Source organism: Exophiala oligosperma (assembly GCF_000835515.1).
Source record: "Exophiala oligosperma strain CBS 72588 unplaced genomic scaffold supercont1.43, whole genome shotgun sequence".
In the NCBI taxonomy this organism is placed as follows: domain Eukaryota; kingdom Fungi; phylum Ascomycota; class Eurotiomycetes; order Chaetothyriales; family Herpotrichiellaceae; genus Exophiala; species Exophiala oligosperma.
Genome location: NW_015622860.1, coordinates 1 through 23,432, shown reverse-complemented (window position 1 = coordinate 23,432; position 23,432 = coordinate 1). Strand labels below are relative to the sequence as shown.

Genomic DNA, 23,432 nt, shown 5'->3' with positions numbered 1-23,432 from the left:
CCAGGATCCTGTGGCAATCGTTCTTGTCGCCATGCCAATAACGAACATACAATCCGAAGGTGTCGGGGGCAGGGGTGTCGAGTCGAATGGAAACGCTGCCAAGTCTCAGTTCGGTGCAACGGAGAGCATTGGAGAATTTGCAAGGCCTGCCCAGATCATCCAGGCGCAAGCCCTTTCTAGAGAGAAAATGTGATCCCGGAGTTGGAAGGGGTTGGCTTGATTGCGGCTGATGCTTGCGAACCGCCATCAGTCAGCACCTAATCCCAAGATTCTGCGGAATTGTTATAGCCCTTTCCTGTAGCCTGCAACCATGTACAACCTGAAAGTGAGAACGGACTGATACAATCAAAGTGTTTATATTCACCTGGTATGGCTACATAAAAATGTCATGGTAAACCGGCATTAGGACAAGCGTCTCCACAGGATATGGGTCGAGGAAGACTTCGACCATTTGAGGCCAGTCGTTATCCTAACTGAAGCTTGGTCAGCATGAAAAGTATTCGAAGTAGTCAGGATACCAACCTGCATCTTCCCAATCAAGTATCGTCAGCTCGAAGCCGTCTTCATCGTCTTCATCATCTCCATTTTGTAGATGTGTTCGAGTGACAATGATATTTTTCTTTTGAAGATCTCCATGTGTGAGAGCGGGCTGGTGGCCTGTAAGTGACATAGGAAGATGTTTCTGGAACCAATTGACACGAACCATGTGTTGACTATTGTCGGTATGAATCTGGCGGACTCTCTCTACCAAGCCTAAGCATAACTCCGCCTCGGTCATGAAGGGACCGTTGATTGTCTTTTGTGTTTCTGGAGTCCAAAAGAGAAAGTATGGGAGCGGCCCGTGGCAAATACTCCCATAGAATGGAGGAGACGGTGGCGGCAGAGATCTCATTTCGTTGAGGATCCTTCTGAGTTTGTTCAAGATTATTGACCGCTCGTGCGGTTGAAGACTTGGCCACAGACGTTCAAGCGACTGCCCAGCAACGTCCTGCATCAGCAAGTACGCGATGCCATCTTCTACATATAGAGCGTATAAAACGGTATAGGAGTCGTAAGGTTCTGATGGATGAAAATCATATTTAGTCCCTCTTGAATCCGGCGGCATGTTTGCGGGCCATATTTGGCGATAAAGCAGCCTCCGAATCCGGATAATCATGCCTATATGTTGGAGTTAAAGTATCAAACACTTCTAGCGGAGAAAAGATAGCTGATTCATACGGAGTTTTGAGCAAGAACCGTGACCGGAAATTGTGTCTTGTAGAAAGACGCCTCAGAAAGAGTTGAAGCCACGTTCCTGCTTCCGTTCCTGCTTTTTGGTCGAAGACTTCTCGCTCTGACCTTTTGAGGCCCTTGAACGAGACAATAGCCCTCGATGAACATCGCAATGCTGCTTATGCTGTCATGTCCAATGTGATCTCTCCGGACAAGTCTGGCCAGGTCTCAAGAATGCTTTTGCCAACAGTCCAATTTTGATAGATGCAAATATGTTTTTCAAACTGTTCGCTCAATTGTCGTCGCCCAGTGACAGGATCAGTAATGACCGCCGGACCTATGTTATCATCCCAATTACAGTGGTACTTGCACTTGCTCAAGCCGCCGAAGGTTTTGTCAGGCTGGCTCATCACCACGTCTCCGAGACGGATGTCCAGGTCCTTGGACAGGTTGGGGATGCCGCCTCCAATCCCCACCATCAGTCCAAACCGCAGTCCCGTGAATGTCCCCAGCATGTCATTGGCCACACGGGCGGCTGCGTTCGTCCCGTACACGCCAGCGGGCAGGCAGGCAATGACCACGTTGTGTTTGTGAATTCGACCCAGCACATAGTTATTGGAGTCGGATTTGTCTTGGCTTGAAATCTGCTGATGCTCCTCATCCAGCGTGGCAATCGCCGCCGTCATCTCATGACGAAGGGCGCAGACCACTCCCACTTGGTACTGCTCGATCGGGAGCGAAGGTCTTTGGCCATGATGAGGACGCTTCGGGGAGAGGTAGGTTATGGAGAGGAAGAGAGAGGTGGGAAGGATCGAAGAGTGATTCGGCTGAAGAAAAGTAGCGAGGCTCAAGATGAGACCATCAGGCTGAAAGAGAGATCACCGACGGTATGGGTGCGATGAGGCTGGATCACCACCATGAAGGATTCGGAAACCTTCGGGAAATATGTCCCTAAGCCGCGATTGAAAAGAAGTGGTTGCACCATGCAGAGTGGTGCAGACCATTGAACGACGGTAACAGGGCATTCACCCGGGGAACTCTAGTCGGCGCACCCAGCTGGCGCCCAGATGGCGGAACTCGCCCATAACAGGAGTAGGTGACATTGACGCGAAGTGGTCGCGGGAGTTGTTCCCTTATCGTGAGCGTCCACACGTGGGAAGGGGGCCTCAAGGCAACCTGGTAGGTTTAGCATTCAATCGTGTGGGGTTGCCAAGAAACCCTGTGGCCCAACCGTCCGCCTTTCAGGTGATGTCACATGTTCCCTAGTGTGGGCGCTTAAGTTCCGACCGCGACTGCACTTCGCTGGCAACTACATGAAGCCGTCCATTCCTTCACCCTCATTTCAAGCACCATGGCACGACGAGACAGTGTAACCGCTCAGAAGAACAGAAGGCAATCCGTGAAGCTGCCACACCAAGGTCTTTTATCCGCTTCCTCCTTCAGTACTCGACTGACCAGCAAAGGGAAACGCCCTCAAGGCATCGAGAAGGGACAAAAGCAAAACCCTCCTCGACGGAGCGCCCGTTTGGACCGTTTGATTGAGGTTATAGAGACTCAACCAAAAGCCAGGGAGCAGCCTCTACCATCTCCAGTCAGCGACATTAAAAGTCCTAATGTAAGTCGCCAGCGTTATTCTGGGATGGAATACTGACTCAATACAGCGTGCGCACCCACCTCCAACCCTTCTACCATCGAAGCCTCCGAAGCGGAAACGAGATACTGAACAACAATCAAACGCGCCCTCTCAAAAACGACCGCGAACATCTTGTCCTAGAACCCCAGTTCAGGACGTTGATTCTGTTAGCCATTGGACCCAGACATACCACTGGCCGCAAGAATACTTCAACGAAAGTGGCGAAATGAACCATTTATTGGCGAGAAAGAAATCCACAGCCTCGCTTCGCCGAAAGCGATCGGATAGCGAGTCTGGCGCACCCAGTTCAACCACACCGAGTGACCAGAAGCCTAGGGAGGAGAAGAGTGCCCCTTACCAAAATGCACGTTATGAGACCGTGCTTGCCACGAAGGACAGCTTCATGGGCAAATATGGGCAAGGTTCTACGAACGAGAGCAAGCGACTATGCCAACAGCTCCTTGACGAACAACAAAATGTACCGCAGGATACGATGTTTTCCGATGACCACTTCGAAGAGATTTGTGAAGCAATAAGAAACAAGAATGAGGCTAGAGTGATTCGAGATATCTCACTTTTGATTGTCCCATCAGCGGAAGTCCTTGCCATACGCGGAAGTCGGCACTTTCGGCACTTGATTGAAAGTGTAAACGAAGGCTGGAATAATTCTATTCCACTGACCAAACCTCGCCCGCAACCTGACTACTCTGTGGGTTTCCGACGAGAAGCATTCACTGAGACCCAGCTTCAGAAACTTCAGCCATTCGTTGGCGACCTCACCGACAACTCCTTCTTCATGGGGACATGGTACATGTACTTCCCATTCTTCTCGAGCGAAGTGAAGTGCGGTGCGGCCGCACTCGATGTGGCTGATCGACAGAACGCGCACAGCATGACTCTCGCTGTTCGAGGAGTCGTGGAACTGTTCCGGCTCGTGAAGCGCGAGAAAGAGCTTCATCGGGAGATCCTCGCCTTTTCCATCTCGCATGATAACGAGACTGTGAGGATCTATGGCCACTACCCTGTGATTGAGGGTAAAAAGACCACGTTCTACCGTCATCCCATTCATAAATTCAGCTTTACCACACTTGATGGGAAAGAGAAATGGACGGCGTACAAGTTTACTAAAAGTGTCTATGATATCTGGATGCCTGTTCACTTCAAAAGGCTTTGCACTGCGATCGATGCAATACCACCCGATATACATTTTGAAGTCTCCGAGGAATCGGATCTGCAATTCCCTTCATCATCTGGACTTTCACAAGGTCTGGAAAGCCATCACCTTTCGGAGTCAGCGGCTACAGATGACGACGGACTGAGCTTTCTTGACCCCCAGGAAGTCACGCCAGATACTTCTGTTACTCAAGCAATGGAACAGGCGACATTCAAGAAACCGAAGAAGAGATGAGATTCAGGATTTATATGGCCGTGAATCAAGCGTTCAAGAATGGTTTGTCGACCTCGGAGACGCCTGAAGGGGAAGCGAAGCTTCGAAGAATAGCATCGAAAACTCCCGATCCTCAAAAAGTCCTGCGGCAGTTTTGTATGCAGTCATAACGGGTGGGACTCCAGCACACCTGCCCAGTGGAGTCAGTGGACGCACGCTACATGATTCGAATATCGCATTTTGGAGTTCTGGATCTTCGGCTTCCAGAGGGTTAGGTTCTGCCGCTGGATCATCCAGTGCAGCTCCTACCTCAGGCTGTGGCTCATCTGGTACGGCATCTGCCTCGGGCTCTGGCTCGTCCGTTGCGACTTCCGGTGCGGCTTCCGCATCGGGCTCTGGCTCGACTGCTAGATCAATGGGGGCATCGTTGAACTCGACTTCAACCGGTGTTTCGTCGACACCCTTATACCTCTCTGCTGTTGGTTGACTGTCCTCTCTTGCTTCTGAAGCATGTCTGCCGCTGCCTGTCTCACCTGGGTCTCCAACTTCTCGGGGTACTGGATCCGGACTTTGGTAGTCACGAAGATAAAGCCATGTCAAGACTCGTTCAACTGTCTGGGAACTTGTGTGCCTCCAGTCAATGCATCCTTCTGATGATTCCCTCCAGCCTGGCTTAACTAGTTTCTGAAGCGATGGTGAGCTAGACTTCGAAAGAAGGGCTTCGTGAACGGTGAATTTGCAATCGCCTTCTCCCGCGTGGATCGCGACGCAATTACTGCGCAACAATCTAAGCACGAGTAAGCACTCAATCAACACTCGTACGTTGGAAGGGAGTAATACTGTGTGAAGTTATCCAGAAATTCCATCGGTTCAAAATTCGAAATCTGCTACCATTAGCCTCCGAACACCCTACCGATGGAATTGTTCGTCCAGACTTGCAAGGCATGGTATCTCGGGCGGGATCCTTTTTCGATGTCTGAAGTGGCGTTGTGGCGCTTGGGTGGCGCTCAGTAGAGTCTTTCTCGAAAAGCCCTCCCCTCGCAATCACACTGATTGTCTTTCCCCCGCGAGCCACGCGGGAGGATGTAATACCTTTGACCACGCTCAGATTTGGAGATCTGTACCCGTGTCACGCCAACAGGAGTTGGTCAGGTGTTTCCGTCTGGCACCAGCCATGTTGCCATATGATTGCCAGCTATGAAATTTAGGGTGTACAAAAGTTTCAGCTATTGAATCTCGTTCATTCGACTCAAATTCCACTTCGAGCTCGTCACATAGCCATTGTAATGTAGCCCTTGATACTTGACCAGCAATGAATACCGAGCTTTCTTTACCCCTCACGTCCTGTACAATAATGGGGGTTGTGCAGGAGAGAATAAGCATCATTTCCCGCTCCTCCAGTTCGATTCCTTGGAAAACGATCTGAGGCCGACGCACAAGCTTATATCCTTTTCGGATGAATCTGGAAATAGAATTTGTCAGATTGGTTTCCGTGAGCTCGTTCTTGACACCATCAACATCATCGCCAGCAATAGGTATAGCCTTTTCCGGAACGCCATCGGCACCCGGCTGGCCCCTCATGTGGAGGTACTGTATTCCAGCCGGCCCGGAAGAAATGGTATGAAATGTGCCGAGTGCAAGTGGTGACAGAAGCCCAAGCAAGGTATACTCGCCCATATGTATATCTCTGAAGACGTTGCGAGGTTGTTTGTGCCAAAGGTCGAGGTCGTTCAGAGGAATGAGTACAGAATTCAGGTACTTCAAACTCGCCGCAATTTCAGCTGCTGATTGCCCGACGTTGTCCATACGGTCCATGTGGTCCACGCGGTCCATGCTGTCTTTCATAGCAGCCAGAACTCTTCCCAAGGCTGCAGCCACTGCAGCTGGGTGGTGTTGTTCCATACTGAACACTGTCTCCACCTCGTTCTTGATAGACGCGATGTCGAGAGATTCTGGAGGTACAATTTGGCGAGCTGGCTCCTCGCGACTCTCGCTTTCGCGAGGCAGGCTGCGGAATGAAGCCTGTGGTTCCATCTCTTGTAAACTCTCCTCGGTCGTCGAGGTTCCTGTCTTGACGTGCAAACCTTGACAGGTTAAAAAGCTTTACTGACAAAGCGCCTTGAACAATCGGGTAGTGTTATAGTAGGATACAGAGAAAGAGGATTCGGTATTCGAGATCAGCCTCAGGATAGCGACTAGGAATTATCGAGTAGACGTGTCAGTTCTTGGCCTAATAGATCGCGAACGTTAATACAGTTCTAGCGCGCTCTTAATAATACGGTACAATTTGGCCAAATCGACGTCGCTCTGCGCGTGGCACCGGCGGTTAATGTGAGAAAGTGGTATCAGAAGGACCTAAGTACGCTCGTGAGTGATTCGCAGTTGGAGATGATACGCTATTCCGTATGTGTCATGCATGACTTGGGGGCGAAATGTAAAGTTGTCACAATGCAAAGCGGTCTCGAAAAAGACTGTATCCAAAGGCGATGATAGAGTACCCACCTCACATGGCGCCCAATCTCTCGGCATCACAGCATACACAGATCCGGCACGTGATTGAAAATGGGGCGTTCACATATCCTCAAATTGGGCAGGCCGCTAACTGCAGCGTTGACGCAGTCAAAGCGATCAGCCGAAACCTTCGTGATTTCGGCAGCACCAGAGCACCTCAAAATTGGGGTGGGCGTCCTACGTCCATCACTCCCACCATGCGAGAAGCGCTATTGGAACATCTCCTTCGAAAGCGCGACCTATACCTTGAAGAGATGGTTGTATATATGTGGGACGAATTCGAGACTCGTGTCACGAAGTCCTCTGTCAGCAGGACCCTACGTTCTGCGCATTGGTCGAAGAAAAAAGCTCGTGCAATAGCGAAAGGGCGGAATGCGGATCTACGCGATTTCTATCTACACAGCATTTCCTCTCTTCGCTCTTATCAACTGGTCTACGTCGACGAATCTGGCTGCGACAAGCGGATTGGATTCAGGCGAACGGGGTGAAGCCCTATGGGTGTCACACCAGCTCAGATTACTCAGTTTCACCGGGGTCAGCGGTATCAGATCTTGCCTCCATACTCACAAGATGGGATCCTGCTCTCGCGTGTATTCCAGGGTACCACCGACAGCGCCACGTTTGAGGACTTTATTAAGCAGCTCCTCCATCACTGTGGGAAATTCCCAGAGCCCAATTCGGTGCTGGTCATGGATAATGCGTCTTTCCATCGCAGCGACCGGATCGAGGAGATGTGTTCTGCTGCCGGCGTCAAGCTACTATACCTACCCCCATACTCTTCGGATCTAAATCCTATTGAGGAGTTTTTCGCCGAATTGAAAGCTTTCATCAAAAAGCATTGGAAAGTCTACCAGGAGAACCCAGGACAAGGTTTTACGGTATTTCTAGAATGGTGTGTAGATATGGTAGGAGGGAAGGAGAAGAGTGCCAAAGGTCATTTTCGAAATGCGGGATGGAATATTGAAGAGCTAGACAAGGATATATTACAACGAATTTCGCTGTCAACTCATCCAGGGGAGGAAGTTCCGGGAAACTCAAGAGAAGATACGGAAGTCTTACGTTCCACGGAAGAAATTTCAAGAGTACGAAAGTCACATCCGAGAGAGTCAAGAAGATCTAGGATGCAAATGGAACCTCCGAGTGCTAGCGGACCGACACGAACAGAACCGGCTAGAGGATTGGAACGAGTTTCGAGCGGTTTTCTATCGGAGGCTGAGAGCAATCAAGAATAAGAAGAGGATTGAGCTTGCGGAGCAGAATCTGTCCACGTACAAGGAGAAGTTTGAAGACCTTCAGGCACGACTGCCTGATGCTGTTACCGATCCAGACGTCATTTATGGCCGACTCGACGAGATTAAGGCGTCAGAGGAAGAAGTGGCTGAAGCGAAAACACGAATGGAATCAGCAGAGAAAGGATTACGAGCGGCACGCCGGAACAAGTCAACAAGAAAGAATGCAATCATCAGAACGGCGCAGCAGGAACTCCGTCTAGCCAAAGACAATCTTTACCGGGTGTCTAAATCGGAAGAAATGAGAAGACTCCGAGATGGTCATGAAATGCACCTCGCCAAGGACGTCATGCTGTTTTGCGAAGGTACGTTGCGTGCGGCACAGTCAGAGGTCAAGCGATGGGAAACATTTTTGAAGTGGATTGACGACCAATATCCCGTTATCGCAGCTGAATCCGGCTTTGCTATCGGCAACAGTAGAAATATCATGACTCAACCTGGGATGAACAATTCTAGGAAGAGAGCACTTCGGCCTCGTTGGCATTGTCGAAAAGATGCGCCATTGCCGTCTTCCGGTCGTCCCAACTCGTCGACGAAGGTCGTGAGAGCGGAGAGAAGCTCGGGGCGTCGTTCAAGTCGCGTAAGATACGAAAGCTCGTTACACGTCAGATGCGAGAAAAGTGAATGTTCCCTGGGCACACCAATCAACACAGAGCAGGTGTTCAACAACAAAAAAGAGTCCTCCACAGCTTCCCACAAGTGAAACTAGCACCTTGCGCAGAAGCCAACGTTTACTGTCCAAAAAGTTTGGAAACTTGGAGTATTCGATGTGATGACATGTTGCCTCATGTACGGGAAAGGTTTCGGTTTTCTCCTGTGGAATATGACGAGGATTAACTTTGTCGTAATTCATTGCCAGGCGCCTGCACTCGAACTTGGGAGGTGCCCTCGGTCAGGGCGAGTTGTGCCGCGCTCGATTCTTAAGAAGAGCCTCGAATTGATCCATCACCAGACGCTCATCCGATTCAGTAACCATGTTCGTGTACCATGGTTGTCGAAGCTCTTCGGCCAGAACCCGGCAAATTCCAAATCGATCAAGACAGCTTACTTCCAACGTCTCCGGGTCGATGAAAATGTTGCTTTCCCTTAGGTCGTTATGGTAGGATATATACTCGGGTTCGTGCGGTATCGGTCTGCACAGGGTTCGTTAGACGAATCCAGAGTTTTGCTGTAATAGTGGACGACTTGAATTCGATAGTCTGGATATCAAGCGTCCATATCCTATGTCAGACCATCATTATAGTCCCGAATGAACGAACAAGTAGCTCTCGATGCCAAATGGCTTAATTGTCGGAGTGGTCACCACTAGCCAGTTCATGCTAGAATATGAAGGTTGAAGAACTGGTGAAAACAACGAAAGAGACCTAGTGATGTCACGTCAACCGTATAAGGCACACTGCAGGAGGAGAGCTTGCGCAAAAGGGCCGATGTAGACGTTACCACATTGAGGAGCGGATGATCTAGTCCAAGACGAGCCATGACACCTTGCATAGACTCTTCGCCCCTGTCCAAAAATACTGCGCCCATGATAGCCTCAACGGTAGTCGCCATCGATTTGGCAGATACAGTATTTGTACCTGGGTTGAAGATGACGCATTCGATCAACCCGTGTTGACGGCCAACTCGATTATAGTTATCGTTCGTCATACTTTGGCAAATCGACGCCTCCCAAGTGCCTAGCAGAGGCTGTAAGGTCAAAATCAGAGTAGAAGATCGGTACTCACCAGGGGCTAAGGAAGTGAATGCGCACCAGCGTCAAAAAGAGTGCGGCCGCCTCTCACTCCCTAGGATCGGATCGTCTTCCAAGGCGATTGGCTTGGCTTGCGCGATTTGGCGGCCCGGTGCCTGCCGGGTGAACCATAGTCATCCACGACATCAAGGAGCTTCTTGAGCGTGTATTCTATACCTTGACGGCCGACATCGTACAGAATGACGGTTCGAAATTTTTGCGGTGTTGAGAGCGGAGTGCTGTCACGATCCGACGTTCTGGTGTTGATATCAGTAACGCGTGGTTGCTGGTAGAAAAAGGGTTGTCTTGGCATGGCCAGGCCACAACCGGAAGGACCTTAGTGAGCTGTGCGGTTCAAACGCTACCAGGGGTGTCAACAACCGTCATGATGAAAGTCTGTTAATCGGTGACGCTGTTCAGTGCTTGAGAGAAACTGGCCCGAACCCTGCGTGAAACTTTGAATGGGTGGCTCTCGATGATCATTTTTCCGAGATGGACCTTAGAATCCTGCTGGCCAATGTGGACGTCAAGACAACAGTCGTCCACTGCCGCCTTTCTTGCTGCGTAGACATGACTTTGAAGTGGTTGATGCCTGCTTGTGAGGAATATAGAGTTCTCCTCCGTAGGCAGAAGTCTCCTCAGGTAACGCCTGCGAAGCTTTGAAATGTCTTGCGCGCTTTAAATATCTCATAGACATATCAGCGCCAAGTGTCACTTGGATATGCTGGTTTGCCACGGCGCGGAACAGGCGGAAACTCATCCCCTAGGCTGGTAGTAATTAAACGATGGCTGCGCTTGCAATCATCAAAGGATGCCCGGGTTCCATCACTATCCCCTTCGATGGCAACCTGTGTCGACACATCCGTACAGTCATTCCAGAAACCGCCCTACCGTTTGATGGCACATTGCAACTTTCTCAACCCAATGCCAAGAACACTATGTAGTGCGAAGGCCCGGCCGCTAACACAACGACCGGCTGTTGGTGAGGACTTTGCCCTCAAAGACCTTTTCAGTGTCTCGTTGATCATTGAAGTTGGGAATCAGCGAATTGCTCAGGTCCGGATATACCGTAGCAATGGACTATGGAGAGGTCCAAATTCAGTGCTGGATGAACCGGCGTGGATACGTTACTCAGAGCTTTCCAGCCTTGGCATTGTTTGTCTTCGTCTTGGGTTTCTTTTTCTTTCTCTCGTGTTCATTCTGCCTCATTTCGATTAGGTCTCTGGTAGGAGTCGCCTTGTTAATCACCATCTTTGCCGCCTTCTTAGCTCCTGCCTTTGTCTTGGTCACCTTGTTAACGGTCGCTTTCGTCCCTTTTCCTGCAACTTTCCTAGCTGCCGGCTCTGGCTTCTTGCTCTTTTTGGCTTGACTCTTCTTCTCCTTCTTCTTTGCCGAGGTGATCGACACCATGAATTCCCCAGTTACTGCCAAAGGTATTGGTTTTTTCTTCGCCTCCTTTTGACGTGGCATTGCTGGCGTCTGTGTTATTTGCTTTCTGACTGCCACCATTTCTCGATCTTCAATGCGAGATAGCTCACTGAGAATACTAAGCAACTTCTTTCCATCGCTCGATTGCAGCGCTATCTTGTCAGAGCAAGTGTCGCAATATCTCATGAATTCTTGAGAATTTAACCCCGACGGTCGATACAGACGCAACGTGACCTGTCTCCAGGCTACCTTTTTGACCGGAACCTTACCAAACTTTTCCATCCATGACAACCCCCTATCGGTAGGCCACAATTCGTACCGGAAGTCCTCTGCTCCTGGAACTCCCGGATGGACCAATTCAATCCGCCCCACGGGAGAACCCCCAAATTGCCCTTTCAAAATGGGTTCTTCGATGATTTGGAAATTGGTCCATCCGGAGGGATGAAAACGATCTGGAGGGGGTGGTGAGAGCACCGTAATTGCTTGACCTTGTGCCGCGTAGTGAGCAAAGATCGCCGAAGCCCCTTTCACGTACCGACTCCATGCGTCGTTCGATTTTTTGGTTCTTAAACAGGAAGGATGCTCAGGCTGCATCAGACATCCCATGGCCATCGTCAATGTTTGCATTCCGCGTTGATCAGCCCACTGTTCTGCCAGTCCCCGCTCTACTCCAGTCCATAGGACCTGCCTGGTTTGGCTGAAATTGGGATCGTGAAATTGCTGGTGAATTTGATCTGCCTCCTCAGGCGTCAAATACTGACGGCAGATAGTCTCATTAGAAGATGCATGAGGCATGACACCCCTATCATGGGAGGACGCAGGCATTTGGCGAAAGGTACCTCAAGTCGATCACGTCGCCTTCTCGAAGACCGAATTGCACCATGTCGACTCGAATGTGCATAAAAGCTGGATATGGGAGAAAGGCACACTGCGCCATTAAACAATATTTTTCCCTCACCTGACTCTTCCAGGCCCCTGGGAACGAAATATACGAGATAACCCCTCCTTGAGGTTTCTGCGGGCGGGGTAGGGAGATATCATCCATAATTTAAACCGCGCCTAATATACAGTCAGGAGTACTCCTGTGTTCCAGCGTGTCCTACGAACAGGTCGTATGGCTCTGTTGAGCAGCGATCTACCACGCAACGCGTGATTTGCGCAAATGCGGACCCAAATGTCTGTTGACTTGCCTGACGAGACGCCTTTGTGGCTGCGGGGAATGATTCTTGGAGTACGCACACCCTGCGTGCACGACTGGACCATGGTGCCGCCGAACACGGCGATCGATCCGCAGCGCTATTGATACGCCCTCAACTCCGTGGCTGCATGGATTGACGAGGTCTCTACGATACCTCAAGTCGCTCCAGAAAGCATTCGCTAGCAGCCACTGGCACCGAACGATAATAGAGGAGGGATGAGGAGCGAAAACTTTGAGTAGGAGCGCACGGGCCACAAATCCGTCGAGGTAATTGTGGCCCGTGCACGACATAACCAAAGGACAACTAATTGTCTGCTCGAAATAGTCTTTACACGTAGGGGTTCCCATTAGCCCCGAGTCTCACTCTGAATCTGGTAAGTAGATTTGAAGGATAAGCATCTTCCAAGGTAGTCTTCTACATCCAAAAGATACAATATGGATGCAGGTGCATGTCAGCCACCATATGTGAAGCAAGAACCCAGCAACGTATCTCAGCGGTTGAGCTTGCGACATGAACAGCCACCTGGTCATCAGCCATCGAATATTATACGTCGCTCTACATGGCTGTCCGCTGTGAAGGCCCGCCTGCTTAACAAGAAACACCACCCTGCTGTCAATTCGGCCCGTGAGCATGAGTTTGGAAATGGCGTTGATGTCGAGTCCCTCCACCCAATGGGCTGTGCCCAGGATGGTCCATTTGTGGAGTATCCCAAGATGTTTCTGCAGCCCAGACCAGGCCAATCTCGCAAACGACTAGTCAATGAGGTCAAAGGTATATATGCCGGCCTCGTCATGGTCGAGAAGAAATGCGTCGAAATATGCCAGCAACAGTCTCAAACGACAACCGAGCTTTCCAACGAACAGTGGCAGGCACTCATTGCACTACACCGGACACTCTTACATGAGCACCACGATTTTTTCTTGGCTAGTCAATATCCCACGGCGTCTCCTGTACTCCGGCGTTTACATAGTGGGCAGATCACAAAGTTTGACACATGCACATTTGTGACGGATCCCAAAGTTCAAAACTTGTGCGACCGTAACTCCCCAATGGCCAGCGCGCCAATACTTTAGTGGACAGGGGCTGAGGTCGGGTCTGGTATTCTGAAGTGCTGCCGGCGAGATAATGGTGCACACAACTCATATTCTTCTAGTATATAGAATTGATTTTGCTGGAACCTGCATTGCAGTTCAACTTCTATACGTGAATTATTTCAGCTGAGAGTCGGAATTTTACGTTGCAACAAATCAGTAACGACAATACTTGAGGTTATATTGTGCCGATAGCCTACACAATTATGCATTGATGAAAGTGTATGAAGTGTATGAAGAGTATGAAAATATATTACATTCAGTGTTGCAATGTCCTCCCAAGAAGTGAAACACCAAGCCTTGTTAAAAGAATGTCCCCAATACCGACGTCTTTCTCGTCATTTCTCCCGCTAATATCCGCGATAGCTTCTGGCCCCACGCTTGAACAACGTAACGGGACATGTTGGCTCACTCAAAGTAACCGTCGGACCCCCAGGCTGACAGTTCGGGTAGTTGGCGACCGCCGCTTGAACAGACTGAATGGATTGAATCCCAGTAAGCGGGTTCAAATTCAATCCAAGTGCGCCAGTCCTTCCAATGATTTGACAATTACCAACACATGCATTTGTCGCAGCCTGGAGAACCTGCGTTAGGGAACAAACGACTCCAAGAATTCCGCTGTTGCAGGTCACTTGACTCAGTCCGACACTTTGAAGTGTCTGTCCGGCACAAAGCTGTACTTGAACCCCACAAGAGGGAGTGCTGGGGGCAGTCGTAGTGGTCGTCGAAGTTCTAGCAGTAGTAGTGCTCGTACGCAAGGTGGTGGGAAGAGTCGTAGTTGGCAAAAGTATGATACTCGTTGGGAGGATACTCGTTGGGAGGATACTCGTTGGGAGAATGCTCGTTGGGAGGATGCTCGTGGGCAAGATACTTGTTGGAAGGATGCTAGTAGGCAGTATGCTGGTAGGTAGAATGCTGGTAGGTAGAATGCTGGTAGGTAGAATGCTGGTAGGCAGAATGCTGGTAGGCAGAATGCTAGTAGGTAGAATGCTGGTGGGAAAGATGCTCGTCGGTAGGATGCTCGTCGGCAGGATGCTCGTCGGCAGGATGCTCGTCGGTAGGATGCTCGTTGGGAGAAGGCTAGTGGGAAAAATGCTGGTCGGCAGTAGACCAGTAGAAGACGTTGTACTAGAGGTCACTGGAGCAGACGGACAAGTGGGATCATTAATGACCACGCTTGTAGTCCCCAGAGCTGTGCAGATTGAGTTCAGTTGACCATTCAGTAGAGCAACTTGCAACTGTTGTGGAGTGACACTCAGGCCTAAGATTTGGTTGTTTGCAATGATGACAGATGCAACGTTAGCGTTCGAGCCCAAGAGCTCAGGCACCAGCGCTAACAAGTCATTGACGGTACAAATAAGTCCACCGGGTAGAGGACAACCAATAGTAGCGACGGTATTGGCGGTGATGAGTTGAGAACCTAGACAGATATTGGCGTTGAGATTGCAGATCGGTGCCCCTGTGGAGGTACTTGCTTGGAGAGAAGTTGTGGTTCTTGAGGTTGTGGACAAGTAAGAAGAGATGGCCGATGTGGTTGATGATAAGCTTGAGGACGATGTCGAGGCGCCGATGGGACTCATCGATGAGGAAGCCGAGATCGAGCTTGCGGATGAGGCGGGTACTGGCGTAGACGGGCAAGTTGGATCGTTGATGACCACGCTTGTAGTCTGTAGCGCTGTGCATAGAGAGTTCAGTTGACCATCAAGAAGAGCAACTTGCAACTGTTGTGGAGTGACACTCAAGCCCAGAATTTGGTTGTTTGCAATGATGACAGACGCGACGTTAGCATTAGAGCCCAGAAGCTCAGGTACCAGCGCTAACAAGTCATTGGCGGTGCAGAGAAGTCCGCCCAGTAGGGGACAGCCACTAGTAGCGACGGTATTCGCAGTGATCAGTTGGGAACCCAGACAGATATTGGCGTTGAGATTGCAGATCGGTGCCCCTGTAGATGTAGTTACTGGGCCAGAAGTTGTGGTTCTTGAGGTTGTGGACAACAAAGAACTGCTGGGCGTCATCACTGCCGATGTGGTCGATGCCAAGCTTGAGGACGATGTCGAGGCGCCAATGGGACCGACGGGTGACGAAGCCGAAACCGAGCTTATGGATGAAGACGTGGAGGTTGCCGTAGAGCCAAGCGATGAAGTCGACACTGAATTTGTCGGTGAGGAGGTCGACGCAGACGCGCCGATGGGACCAGCGGATGAAGCCGATGATGCGCTCGTAGACAAGCTCGATGTTGACGTGGAGCTCCTTATTGGACCGACCGATGACGACGTTGACGCTGAGGTCGTCGATGATAAGGAAAGCGAGGTTGAAGAAGTACTTCCACTTACAGGTCCCCCAGCACTGCTTGATGCGGAAGAAGACACAGCAATGCTTGATACCGAGGTTGAGGTAATGCTCTGGGAAGTTGAAGATGTCGAGGTGACAGTCGAAATCGAAGTAGCAGATGAAAGTGTGGTGCTGATGCTGCCGGATATCGCTGTGCTGCTACTAGTAGAGCTGGCTGACGCTGACGCTAAAAACCTCGGTTAGAATGTAGTGTAGTTGTCAGGAGACAGACTTACGGTTGTTGATAAGCGATATAGGATTGTCACACAGCTGAGGGACGGTAAAAGCACTGATGTGGCCATCATGATCCAGACAAAATCCTGCGGTACCTTGCAACTGCGCGTAGATGCCCGCGAAGAACCAGACGTGGAAGCCATTCGGGAAAGCTGGCGTGCGCTCAACAGGAGTGTACTCCTCCGTGTCCGGAGTACCTAGATACAGGCCTTCAGAGACAAAGCTGCGCGCATTACCATTGAATATTAACGCAGCAGAGGCCCTGTCTTCGACCGCGATTCCTCTGTTGTTCGAAAATCCCAGATACTGCAAGGTAGTTTGTCTTGCACGCAAAGCCGAGTCTGTTGCAGTCGCAGTGATCGTCAAGATAAAGCCAGTCCCAGTGGTGCTCGCAGAACCGGAAGCGCTGGTGGTAGCGCTGGTAGACATAGGCATGCCTGAAGATGAAGAACCTGGTGATGAAGAACCTGAAGATGAAGAGCTCGATGACGAAGCACTCACGCGGGTACTGCTAGTTGAGGTCGAAGCGCTGATGGGACCGACGGAGATTGTCGTCGATGACGACATGCTGTTACTCAAGCTACCTGACGATGTCGAAGCGCTGCTGGAACCGACCGAGACTGTTGTGGAAGGCGATATGCCGGTCCTCGTAGTGCTGGAGATTGAAGAAGTGGTTGTGGTACTCACTCCGATAGGGCCAACACTTGCCGTGGGCTTTGAAGTTGTGCTTGCACTGATTGGTGCAACAGAAGAGGAGCTCGAAGGGTACCAATCATCCCAAGCTTGGGGATTGGCGTAGTAAGGGTCTTGCTCGGGCAAAGGCCACGAGCTGCCTGCATTGTTTTTAGAAGAGCCCGTGGGAATGGAGACCTGCCGTGTGCTAGAAGCAGGTCGCGTGAAGTGTGGGATATTGAAGACGATGACCTTTGTGATGTAGACCTTGAAGTTGAAAGTGGTGGGGCCGGAATAAGACCTGGTTACGTAGGCATCCCATTGCTGCCCAGGTATGACTTGGACCTGCTGTGGTGCCACAGAGATGCTTGGTCGATTATTGACAGTTACCGTGACTGTTGCTGGAGGAGCGGTAACAGTCACTGGCGAAGCACTTTGAGGAAAGGTCCAAGTGTAAACACCAGCATGAGGTACCTTGCCCTGACTTGAGCAGAGTGCTTCGGTTGTAACTGTTGAGGACCGTGTAGGCAGCACAACCAGAGTCTCTTCCCACTGAACGCAGCCGTTATATGCCTTCCCTGCGTTGATCCCAGATCGACATTCAATAACATCCAGGAGTTGAGAGTGTTCGCATTCTTCGCATAGCCCACTGCCTTCCCAACCTGGGATAGGTAGTGGCCCGATCTTGTTGAATGGTGCCATCGCTCGTCGAGTTACAGTTTCGTAGACGGTAGTGCTCGTGGCTGTTGGTCTCTTCTTGTTTGCCTTAAACCAGGCCCGATGATGAGTAGTGGGAGTGGGGAAGGCCGTAATCTGGGTCACGGTCTCGAGGTATTCAGAGACTCTGAAGGGTTGTGCCACGTCAGTTACAGTGGTGACCTGCGTTGTAGTTCCATTCCATGCGTAAGGAACGACAGTGGAGACGTATGGGTACGTTGTGAATGGATATGTTGTCGTACACTTGCCCTTGATGCAAGCAGTAGTAGGGACACAAGTAGAGACAGGTTGGAACTGGGCAGTAACAGTAATCGGCGCAAGACTGAGGCCGGAAGCACTAGGGCAAGGATCAATCGTTGTGAGAGGGTTCACTAGAACTCCGCCAGTTGCGAGGACAGCCAACGCAGCCTTCATGGCTAGTGAGTCTGACCACTTCATGATCGCGAAGAGGGTGCACTCGGGTAGTGCCAAACAAAATCAACCCCCGGGAACAGGTGGCCCGTGGTCTGTAAAGAGGATGGAGGAATACAGATGAAGGAAGAATGAAAATCGAGGAACTTGACCTGTATTATATACCTTGCAGCGCCTCCGACAATCAACGCTCGTATGCAATGCAAGATTGCAGAGGCTATTGTGATTACCTTCAGTCAATCTTTGGGCCGTGGCATGCATGCTTGGGATTTAGTATAGTCTTTGCCCGCGTGCTGAGGAGATCAAAAGAGTGCTCTGGGTCCTCTGGGACGCCTCGTCTAGCAATGCTATTGGGAGCCTGACATGAACACAATAAATGCGCACAGTCCAGGACAGCCCCCATGTCGGAGATTTCTGATAGCCATTGGAAACACAGCAGGCTTACCAGATAGATCACTCGCTGGACAGGGGAGTCCACCAGGGGACCCTTGGACCAGTGCAGTGTTGTTGTGTGCATTTGACAGGCAGGACCATCCATAGACCCAGGTCACGGCACTAGGTTCTCCCCTACTCTAAGTAGAGTGTTGGTCCTTAGGACCATCCCCAGCCCATATCATTTCATATCCAATAGATGCACCCCACAGTTTTACTGAGTTTCTCGCTGCCATTGGCCATAAGTCCTGCAACCAGGTTATGAACTAGTTCAGACACCCTAATAGTGAGAGGAAAGAGTGGTACTTACAAAGTGGACCTCATGCCCTCAATCATCGCTTCGGCTGTAATGTTGAAGTGCGTCGAAACTCTGCGCTGTACGGACTTTTGAAGATAAGATAGCCGCAACCGAGAACTCTGTTGGTCTGCGTAGAAGACCTTGCGGCACCAATGACAGTTTCCAAGTCTCCATCCGGATTGTAATCGGCGCTAGCAAAGCCCTGAAAAGATTGATCCCTTCTCATGTCGCCAGTCGCCCAGCAGTCTGAGCGTAATGCTACTTGGTGGTTGACACAGATGTCGTAACTACAGTGGCGTCCAGAAACTAAGTGCCTTCAGTTAGATATGCTGAAAGGACAGCGTACCTACGACAAACCCCCTGTGATACCCCTGTCGTATCCTTGCTTGTGGGCTGTTTACGTATCTGTACTGGCCTGTCCAAGCGGCGAGTGGACAAATAATCCCTGTACTCGCCTGTAACGCCCACCGCAGTTACAATATCTGTGTCAACTACCACGCAAAAGGCGGAGGATCAATCGGAGGCTGGAGTTGTTGGGCAAGCTCGCGCCAAGTCGGCGAGCAAGCAGGTGGAATCTCACCAGCAACATACCTTCGCGGCATAGTGGCCCCACTTGGTTCTATCTCTGCGCGTTCCCCAGGCTTATACTCAATGGTGAGTTGTGGGTGAGGATTTGAGATTTTGACAGATCGATACGTCCTGTGCGCTGAGACAGCACGAGTCGACTGTCAGTCTTGGCTCTACCTCGGCTAATGACGGCATGGCCAAGATGTACAACCTCAAAATGTACGGCCAAGCTGTCATGATAAGTGAAGTCAGGCCAAGCATAAAATTAGGCTGTATTCAACGGCACCTCGACCGCGGTCAACGGACCAAAATAAGGAAAGGTTGAAACTTGGACATGATCCACCTCCACCTTTGATCGACCTCCACCTTTTAGTGCGGCTCAAAGACGGGAAAGACCAATGATACCCCTGTTTGAGTAGCATTCAAACACCAGTGAAGTCTCTGCTTACCGGCTTCTGCGCACGGTGCAGTTGTGGAGATCGACCGTTGACACCGGATAAGGAGCGACTACTCTTTTCGCTACCACCGTTGCCCTTCTTCATCATACCCTGTCGAATCTACAGCTTTCACGCTTCGTCGACGTTTATTCTTCCAGCCAAAACTGCAGGCGACCGATATGGTGTGCACGGGTCCGGGACATACTTGATGCTAGCCATAAGTCGAGTTCTGTGGGCACTATCAGGGACTGACCTTGCAAACAATCAGTAGTGCAACTTGAGGCCAAGCGACAGCCAGGGGGTTTCACCCGTCAAAGAAATTTTACTCACCACTATTCTAATCTGTGAGTGTGGGGGGCATTAGCAGCAATCTGCTAGGTACCCCAGTCAAGCAGGTTTTGGTGCTTAATCCGGCCTTTTCACCCCAATTGTAGTTGTCAGGCTTTTCCTTTTCGGCTCCGTGAGAAGATCGCCGGGCTGCGATCTGGGAATCTTCACAATAGTCAATCTAGTGGCGTCAAACAAGGGGCTGATGAGTTGCAACGAACAAAGAAGATCCAAGAACGAAGGCCGATAACGCTGGCCGTCAAATGACCCCTGTCGAATTTACTGCTAATTAGAATAGACCAACAGTGGCGACACAGGACTGTGCGAGACTGACCACGATGTCATGAGTAGCAATTTGGCCACCAGATTGTAGACCGTTGCGCAGATCAAGATGTGATCAAAAGCTGGTTTCCGAGAAGGCTTGTTGCTCTCGATTGATGGATATGTGGCAGGTCGTGAGATCAGCCTAATCAGCCTAGTCCTGGCTGGCACTTGTGCCTCCAAGTCCAGCCTGGAGGCCCCCGGTCGCGCTAGAGGCCATTGTTCGGAACCAGGTCAGACGCTCGGATAACTCATTGCACTTGATGACAATGACAGAATGTGGGTATGCCTTTTCTACCTTTGAGCCACTTTCCAAAATACATGGCACACCAAAATTGCTGTCTGACCACTGTATGTGGAAGAGCTCTCACTTTCCACTCATGATAGCGCAGGTGATTCGGTGGCAATGTGCTGGATAACCTACATCATTCGATAGACCATCTCTTGAATAGTATATCTATACATTCACAATGATATGTTATCACATAAAGTTGTTTGACTTAGGCTTAAGTACTTACTAGGTAGTGTTATCATACATTTTGGTGGGCCGCAACTTGTATTTGCAAGTGGCTCGCCGGGTGTGGCGGCCGACGACACGGTCATTGTAGATTCCACTCCGGCCGGTGGCAACATGCACCACACACGCTAGGGAAACCCTCGTCCTGAAGACGACACAAGACCTGGATTCGGAAGCATTTCCGTTGCCTCAACTTTGCAAAAGACCCCAATTGGCAATTGCTTGCCGCCTCCAAGCAGAAGGTGACCAGGCGCAGAACCAGCATTGCCTCATCAACGAAACAGGTGATGACAGTACGAAGGGACAGATAACGCCTTCTAAATCATGTGGTTAGTCGTCCAAGTGGGATTTCATGGCCAAGCACGAACAATAATAGCTTTATCACGTGACCCATTAGCGCCCTGTTATGTACGTGCAGTCCTATCGGCACATGACTCACTACTCACGTGTACTCCTCTGATTACCATGCGCCAAGCCATCGCAAGAGGTGCCATCCCGGTTTCGCCTAGACCTCGTTTTTACATGCCTTGACGCCTTGATAATCAGACTCCCATGACTCGCGTAATTTGCACCGGTTTGGTTGTCACCCCTGTCTCCTCATTGACAATAATGCACCATGCATGCGTATGTACGGTTACTACGTATAGTACTCGTACATTAGTACTTCCTCCTCATGTCATGACTGCTTTTCCTATCTATACACCTTGCAACCCGGAAAATGCCCTTGATACCCCGCGTTCTTTCTCCAGTATGCGTTCATGAAGTCGGGATCCTTACATCATGACCCCATGAGATGGGGAGGCGGTTTCTCATGTCATCATCACCCAGCGTCACCTCATGACATCAGGTCAAGGAGGGGGGAGAATACAGTCGAAACGGAGGACATAAGGCTGTACATAAGTAGAAGAGTTCGAACCGTCAAGCTTTCTTTCTCCCTCATTAATCCTACTAAGTAGTACTTCGACGACAAAGAAGTTTTGACAGCATCGCGGATCATCTTGACCCCAAGAAAACAAACTCGAAGCTAGTGAGTGCGGACTGTCCCCGTGTGGCTGAAGACACGGCTTTTCTGAGTATTGAGCACTAGTAGGCTAATCCTGTTCTGTCTGCCACAGTACAACTCTTTAGAAATGTCTTCATCAGGTGGCAGCGCACCAGGCGAGTTCGCCCACGGCAAAGTCGATCCCAGCGAGGCCGGGAAGAAGGGTGGCTTGTCCAGTGGAGGCGGAACCAACACTGATTCCAGTTCCACCGGTGGCACGAGCGGTGACAGCTCAGGTAGCGGAAACAGCGGAGGAAGCCAAAAGGGGGAATTTGCTCATGGTAAGGTCGATCCATCTGAGGCTGGGAAGAAGGGTGGGAGCTCTTGAGATATTCTTTACACCCTGTAATGTACATACTAGTAGTAGTACATTCAGAATTGGTTGATGTCGATTCAACAACTAAGATTGGATGGGAAATGAAGCTTTCAGCACTTACTTGTTGCTCAGGCCGAATGTCACCAAGACCAGTCACGGGCGGGGCATGCTCAGGATTGTCATCTCGAGTTGAAGCGGCGAGGCTCAGAGCCACGCTCAGGTCCAAAGATGGAAGTGGAACGTGCTCACGTCGAGATTCCGACGTCGAATTCAGTGTTTCCCGCACGTCGTACTTGGCGAAGGCAATCGGCTTCTGGGAAGAGACAGTCATGACGAAAGCTCAGAGCCAGCAACTATGTCTTAGGTACATTACCGACAACGGTTATGCATCTAATGAACCGACAGTGAGGTTTGGGTGACGTATAGTATGTACGAGCCATTCCAGGAAATTTTGCTCGCGCTGGTAGAAGCCTTCGCTCAATCTACTTCTCGACTTTCTCGATCTCACCAAGTCGATTTTGAGTTCCATGTACTCTCAACGGTCTAAGTGCGTCCATGAGCGCTGTCTCGTGCCTTTGTGTCCAGCCTTCAGGCACACATGGCTCAAGTGGGATCCTGTCGTCGTCGAAACCATCGCCACGAGAGCTGAGAACCGTCAGCATCTGGCGGAATATTCTGAACGCTTTGTACGATGATAATGAGCCGCTAGTGAGACAACACAAATACGACATAGCCTTCCGTACCGGGTGGATAAGCAGGGGTGCCGAGCCGCCAAAATGTTCCGTTTTCAGGCAAAGCTCGAGAATGAAAACACTCAGCACTTGACCAAGGTAGTGTAGGAGGTTCCACCATGGCAATAGCTGGTATGCTTCATGAGCAGTCGGGTCTTCTGGTAGGATGTCGACCAATGCACAGGCAGCTTGAACACAATCCCTGGCGCTGTTGCTGTTGAACTGTTTCGAAGCTTCCGACTCGGCTGGAATATAGATATGGCATAGGCAAGGCCTGTGTATGATCATCTTGATACTGCAGTAATATAAGAGCAAGTCGATCTTTGCACGAGGGTCGTCGTTGGTAGCCATTCCGCTATCTAGACTAAGGTCTTCTGGGAGATTTTGCTCCCAATCCACCAGTTGGGTATCGAGGCTGTGGATTTTCTTTTGCGTGCTTGCCCAAGAATCTTGATTCGTTGGCATGTAAAGTTGTGTCATCGCCTCACTACTGATCGTAGAAAGACGTGTCCGGTGGTCCAGATGCGGTCGAGGCTCACCATAACCGATGAATTGGAAGTTCTGCCAGGCTATTCGCCCACCACGCATTGTTTGGACCAC

General features: G+C 50.5%; 9 protein-coding genes across 9 annotated transcripts; 3 read left to right on the top strand and 6 right to left on the bottom strand.

Moving 5' to 3' along the window:
• Positions 1 to 254: 254 nt before the first annotated feature.
• PV06_11587 (uncharacterized protein) lies at positions 255 to 1,105 on the bottom strand (the record flags this gene model as incomplete). The annotated part of the gene is made up of 3 exons (XM_016413293.1): positions 255 to 473; positions 523 to 649; positions 704 to 1,105. The coding sequence occupies 3 exons, from the start codon at positions 1,103 to 1,105 to the stop codon at positions 403 to 405; spliced, it is 600 nt and encodes a 199-aa protein (XP_016256328.1). The 3' UTR covers positions 255 to 402.
• Positions 1,106 to 1,391: 286 nt separating this feature from the next.
• On the bottom strand, positions 1,392 to 1,898 carry PV06_11586 (uncharacterized protein; the record flags this gene model as incomplete). The annotated part of the gene is made up of 1 exon (XM_016413292.1): positions 1,392 to 1,898. The coding sequence occupies one exon, from the start codon at positions 1,896 to 1,898 to the stop codon at positions 1,392 to 1,394; it is 507 nt and encodes a 168-aa protein (XP_016256327.1).
• A 642-nt stretch (positions 1,899 to 2,540) lies between these two features.
• PV06_11585 (uncharacterized protein) lies at positions 2,541 to 4,370 on the top strand. Its single transcript, XM_016413291.1, has 3 exons — positions 2,541 to 2,630; positions 2,676 to 2,827; positions 2,874 to 4,370. Exons 1-3 carry the CDS (start codon positions 2,564 to 2,566, stop codon positions 4,251 to 4,253), a joined length of 1,599 nt encoding a protein of 532 aa, XP_016256326.1. The 5' UTR covers positions 2,541 to 2,563; the 3' UTR covers positions 4,254 to 4,370.
• PV06_11584 (uncharacterized protein) lies at positions 4,287 to 5,098 on the bottom strand (the record flags this gene model as incomplete). Its single annotated transcript, XM_016413290.1, has 2 exons — positions 4,287 to 5,019; positions 5,073 to 5,098. The coding sequence occupies 2 exons, from the start codon at positions 5,096 to 5,098 to the stop codon at positions 4,287 to 4,289; spliced, it is 759 nt and encodes a 252-aa protein (XP_016256325.1).
• A 238-nt stretch (positions 5,099 to 5,336) lies between these two features.
• Positions 5,337 to 6,266, bottom strand: PV06_11583 (uncharacterized protein; the record flags this gene model as incomplete). Its single annotated transcript, XM_016413289.1, has 1 exon — positions 5,337 to 6,266. One exon carries the CDS (start codon positions 6,264 to 6,266, stop codon positions 5,337 to 5,339), a length of 930 nt encoding a protein of 309 aa, XP_016256324.1.
• A 4,626-nt stretch (positions 6,267 to 10,892) lies between these two features.
• Positions 10,893 to 12,014, bottom strand: PV06_11582 (uncharacterized protein; the record flags this gene model as incomplete). Its single annotated transcript, XM_016413288.1, has 1 exon — positions 10,893 to 12,014. The coding sequence occupies one exon, from the start codon at positions 12,012 to 12,014 to the stop codon at positions 10,893 to 10,895; it is 1,122 nt and encodes a 373-aa protein (XP_016256323.1).
• Positions 12,015 to 12,822: 808 nt separating this feature from the next.
• Positions 12,823 to 13,461, top strand: PV06_11581 (uncharacterized protein; the record flags this gene model as incomplete). Its single annotated transcript, XM_016413287.1, has 1 exon — positions 12,823 to 13,461. The coding sequence occupies one exon, from the start codon at positions 12,823 to 12,825 to the stop codon at positions 13,459 to 13,461; it is 639 nt and encodes a 212-aa protein (XP_016256322.1).
• An 8,412-nt stretch (positions 13,462 to 21,873) lies between these two features.
• On the top strand, positions 21,874 to 22,520 carry PV06_11580 (uncharacterized protein; the record flags this gene model as incomplete). Its single annotated transcript, XM_016413286.1, has 2 exons — positions 21,874 to 22,099; positions 22,234 to 22,520. 2 exons carry the CDS (start codon positions 21,874 to 21,876, stop codon positions 22,518 to 22,520), a joined length of 513 nt encoding a protein of 170 aa, XP_016256321.1.
• Positions 22,521 to 22,583: 63 nt separating this feature from the next.
• Positions 22,584 to 23,420, bottom strand: PV06_11579 (uncharacterized protein; the record flags this gene model as incomplete). The annotated part of the gene is made up of 1 exon (XM_016413285.1): positions 22,584 to 23,420. The coding sequence occupies one exon, from the start codon at positions 23,418 to 23,420 to the stop codon at positions 22,584 to 22,586; it is 837 nt and encodes a 278-aa protein (XP_016256320.1).
• Positions 23,421 to 23,432: the final 12 nt, after the last annotated feature.

Excerpts from the sequence above, each read along its gene's own strand:
- PV06_11585 (XM_016413291.1), top strand. The coding sequence starts at position 2,564 with ATGGCACGACGAGACAGTGTAACCGCTCAGAAGAACAGAAGGCAATCC. Across the intron at positions 2,631-2,675 it reads CGTGAAGCTGCCACACCAAG|GGAAACGCCCTCAAGGCATC; the intron begins GTCTTTTATCCG and ends TGACCAGCAAAG. Across the intron at positions 2,828-2,873 it reads GCGACATTAAAAGTCCTAAT|CGTGCGCACCCACCTCCAAC; the intron begins GTAAGTCGCCAG and ends GACTCAATACAG.